This window comes from Octopus bimaculoides, chromosome 20, assembly GCF_001194135.2.
Source record: "Octopus bimaculoides isolate UCB-OBI-ISO-001 chromosome 20, ASM119413v2, whole genome shotgun sequence".
In the NCBI taxonomy this organism is placed as follows: domain Eukaryota; kingdom Metazoa; phylum Mollusca; class Cephalopoda; order Octopoda; family Octopodidae; genus Octopus; species Octopus bimaculoides.
This window is the reverse complement of record NC_069000.1, coordinates 15,783,369-15,785,893: the sequence shown is the minus strand read 5'-3', so window position 1 is coordinate 15,785,893 and position 2,525 is coordinate 15,783,369. Positions and strand designations below refer to the sequence as shown.

The 2,525-nt window shown below is 36.3% G+C and overlaps 1 protein-coding gene across 2 annotated transcripts in view; it reads left to right on the top strand.

Annotated features, from left to right (window-relative positions):
* LOC106881276 (probable WRKY transcription factor protein 1) overlaps positions 1 to 2,525 on the top strand; it is a 54,448-nt gene that overhangs the window by 20,110 nt on the left and 31,813 nt on the right. For both annotated transcript variants that reach the window (XM_014931604.2, XM_014931603.2), the window contains exons 9-11: positions 644 to 710; positions 1,121 to 1,229; positions 2,148 to 2,238. In XM_014931604.2, coding sequence (XP_014787090.1) covers positions 644 to 710; positions 1,121 to 1,229; positions 2,148 to 2,238 — 267 coding nt within the window. The remainder of the gene's footprint in view (positions 1 to 643; positions 711 to 1,120; positions 1,230 to 2,147; positions 2,239 to 2,525) is intronic.

Here is a 2,525-nt window from a genome sequence, read left to right as displayed (position 1 = left end):
CTTTCTTTACACCAAGCACCTGAAGTGACATCCTGCACTGATTGATGCAACACAACTAGATGCACAATATCCTACCCCTAAGGGACAGCTGCAGAATGGGTTGAAATGATCATTGTGCTGAATAAAGATTTGTACTAAATCCATCTTCTGTTTCCCTCATCAATGATTATATATATATATATATATATATATATATGTGTGTGTGTGTGTGTGTGTGTGTGTGTGTATATCCAGCCATGTAGTCCAAGAAATTTCCCCTTCTAATGGAACTGCTGTTGTTAACTTGTTGATCTCACTCTGACAACACCATGTAACCAATAGCAGCCCATTTCCTGGCAGCTTATTTATTGTACAGTAACATGGTTTTGTGTGCTTTTAACGGTTTTCTAGTGATTTTACGGTTCCAATATTTGTGGTGGACAGATATAAAGTCGAGTACAGTGACCTGACTTGATTTTTATTTTTCAAACCCAACATATAAATGAGCACGACTTAAATCAAAACGACTTAAGCCAAGGTATACCTGTATATATAAATAAATAAATAAATAAATATATATATATATATTTATTCATTTATTTATATATATTTCATATTAATTCCATGGCTTCATTTTGAAATCCATTTTTATCATTTAATACAGCAAAAAGATGGTCAAAATTATGAAGATAGCCAAAGAAGAGAGCAACTGAATTCTCTGGAAGAATTAGGTGAATAAAACATATTTTCTTGAAGATATTTATTCCTACAGTCTGTGTGTCTGTATCAATTAGGTGTGGGAGTTTGGCTGTGTGGTAACTTCATTATGCTAAGATACTAGTTATCTTAGTGGAAGATGTTTCAAACCTATGTAACTGCTTCGCTAACTTTCTCATCTATTTGACTCTACCTTTTCGTCTGTCTTTACGTTCTGAGTTCAAATTCCGCCGAGGTTGACTTTGCCTTTTATCCTTCCGGGGTCAATAAACTAAGCACCAGTTGCATACTGGGGTCGATCTAATCAACTGGTCCTCTCCCCCAAAATTTCAGGCCTTATGTAGAAGACATTATTATTGATCAATTTTCATTTATTATTTAATTCACTTTGTTCATTATTCTATATTATTATTATTCTATACAGATCAGAAAAAAGAAGAGAAAAGCCCCAGAATACTCCATGAAGCAGGAAAACACCAACAAGCAGAATCCAGCAGGATAGAATCTCCACCTGAGAGCTCAAGAATACATAAGTATAGTATATTATGTTAAGGCACATGGCTTAATGGTTAGGATACTCAGCTCATGATCACAAGGTTGTGAGTTTAATTCCTGGTGACACATTGTGTTCTTCAGCAAGACACTTTATTTTACGTTGCAACAGTCCACTCAGCTGGCAAAAATGTGCAGTACCTGTATTTCAAAGGACCAGTCTTGTCACGTTCTGTGTCATGCTGAATCTTCGTGAGAACTGTGTTAACCCTTTAACATTTAAACCGGCCATACCTAGCCAAAATATTCTACTTGCTGTATGTTCAAATATTCTTTTATTCTTTTATATGTTTCAGTCATTTGACTGTGGCCATGCTGGAGCACTGCCATTAGCTGAACATGTTGACCTCAGGACTTATTTTCTGTAAGCCTAGTACTTATTCTATCAGTCTCTGTTGCTGAACCGCTAAGTTATGAGGACGTAAACACACCAGCATCAGTTGTCAAGTGATGGTGGGGAAGTGGGAGACACAAACATATACATACATACATACACACACACACATATATACACACACACACACACACATATATACACACACACACACACACATATATACACACACACACAAAACAGGCTTCTTTCAATTTCCATCTACCGAATCCACTCACATATATATGTCTGTATGTATATGTGTGTGTGAGTGCTTATGTGTGTATCACTGGTTTCTACACATTTTATATCTATTAAATTCACTCACAAGGTATCATTGGTTGGTCTGAGACTATAGCTGAAGACACTTTCCCAGGATGCTGTGCAGTGGGACTGAAACCAAAGCCATATGGTTGCGAAACAAGTTTCTTAACCACACAGCCATGCTCATGCCTTGTCTGGTTTCATAAACAAACGAAAAAGAAATATTTTAATTCAAGATTTATTTCCATTTATCTTCTTGCAGGTCTCATCTGCGAGGGGCCCTTACCATTCACACGGATCCAATCACTCAGCAACAGCTTGAAGAGAAAAAACGCAAAAATCAAGAGCTAATGGTAATTTGTCTATTACTGAATAGTTTACGTAGCATGTTGTATATATACAGGTTTTGTGTGTGTTACTAGGTGTATTTGTATGTGTTTGTGTGTATGTGTTGATACTAGTATATACTCATACTGTAGAAGTATTAGTAGTGTTGCTCAGGGCTGTTTTAGTAGTACAGTAGTAGCTAGGTTTTCGAACAACTCTTATCACAAATAAGTCGTGCTTTATCTCCTGTCTTTCTCATATTCATTTAATACAGTAGTACTTCAGTTTACAAACGCCCCCGACCATGAATAAA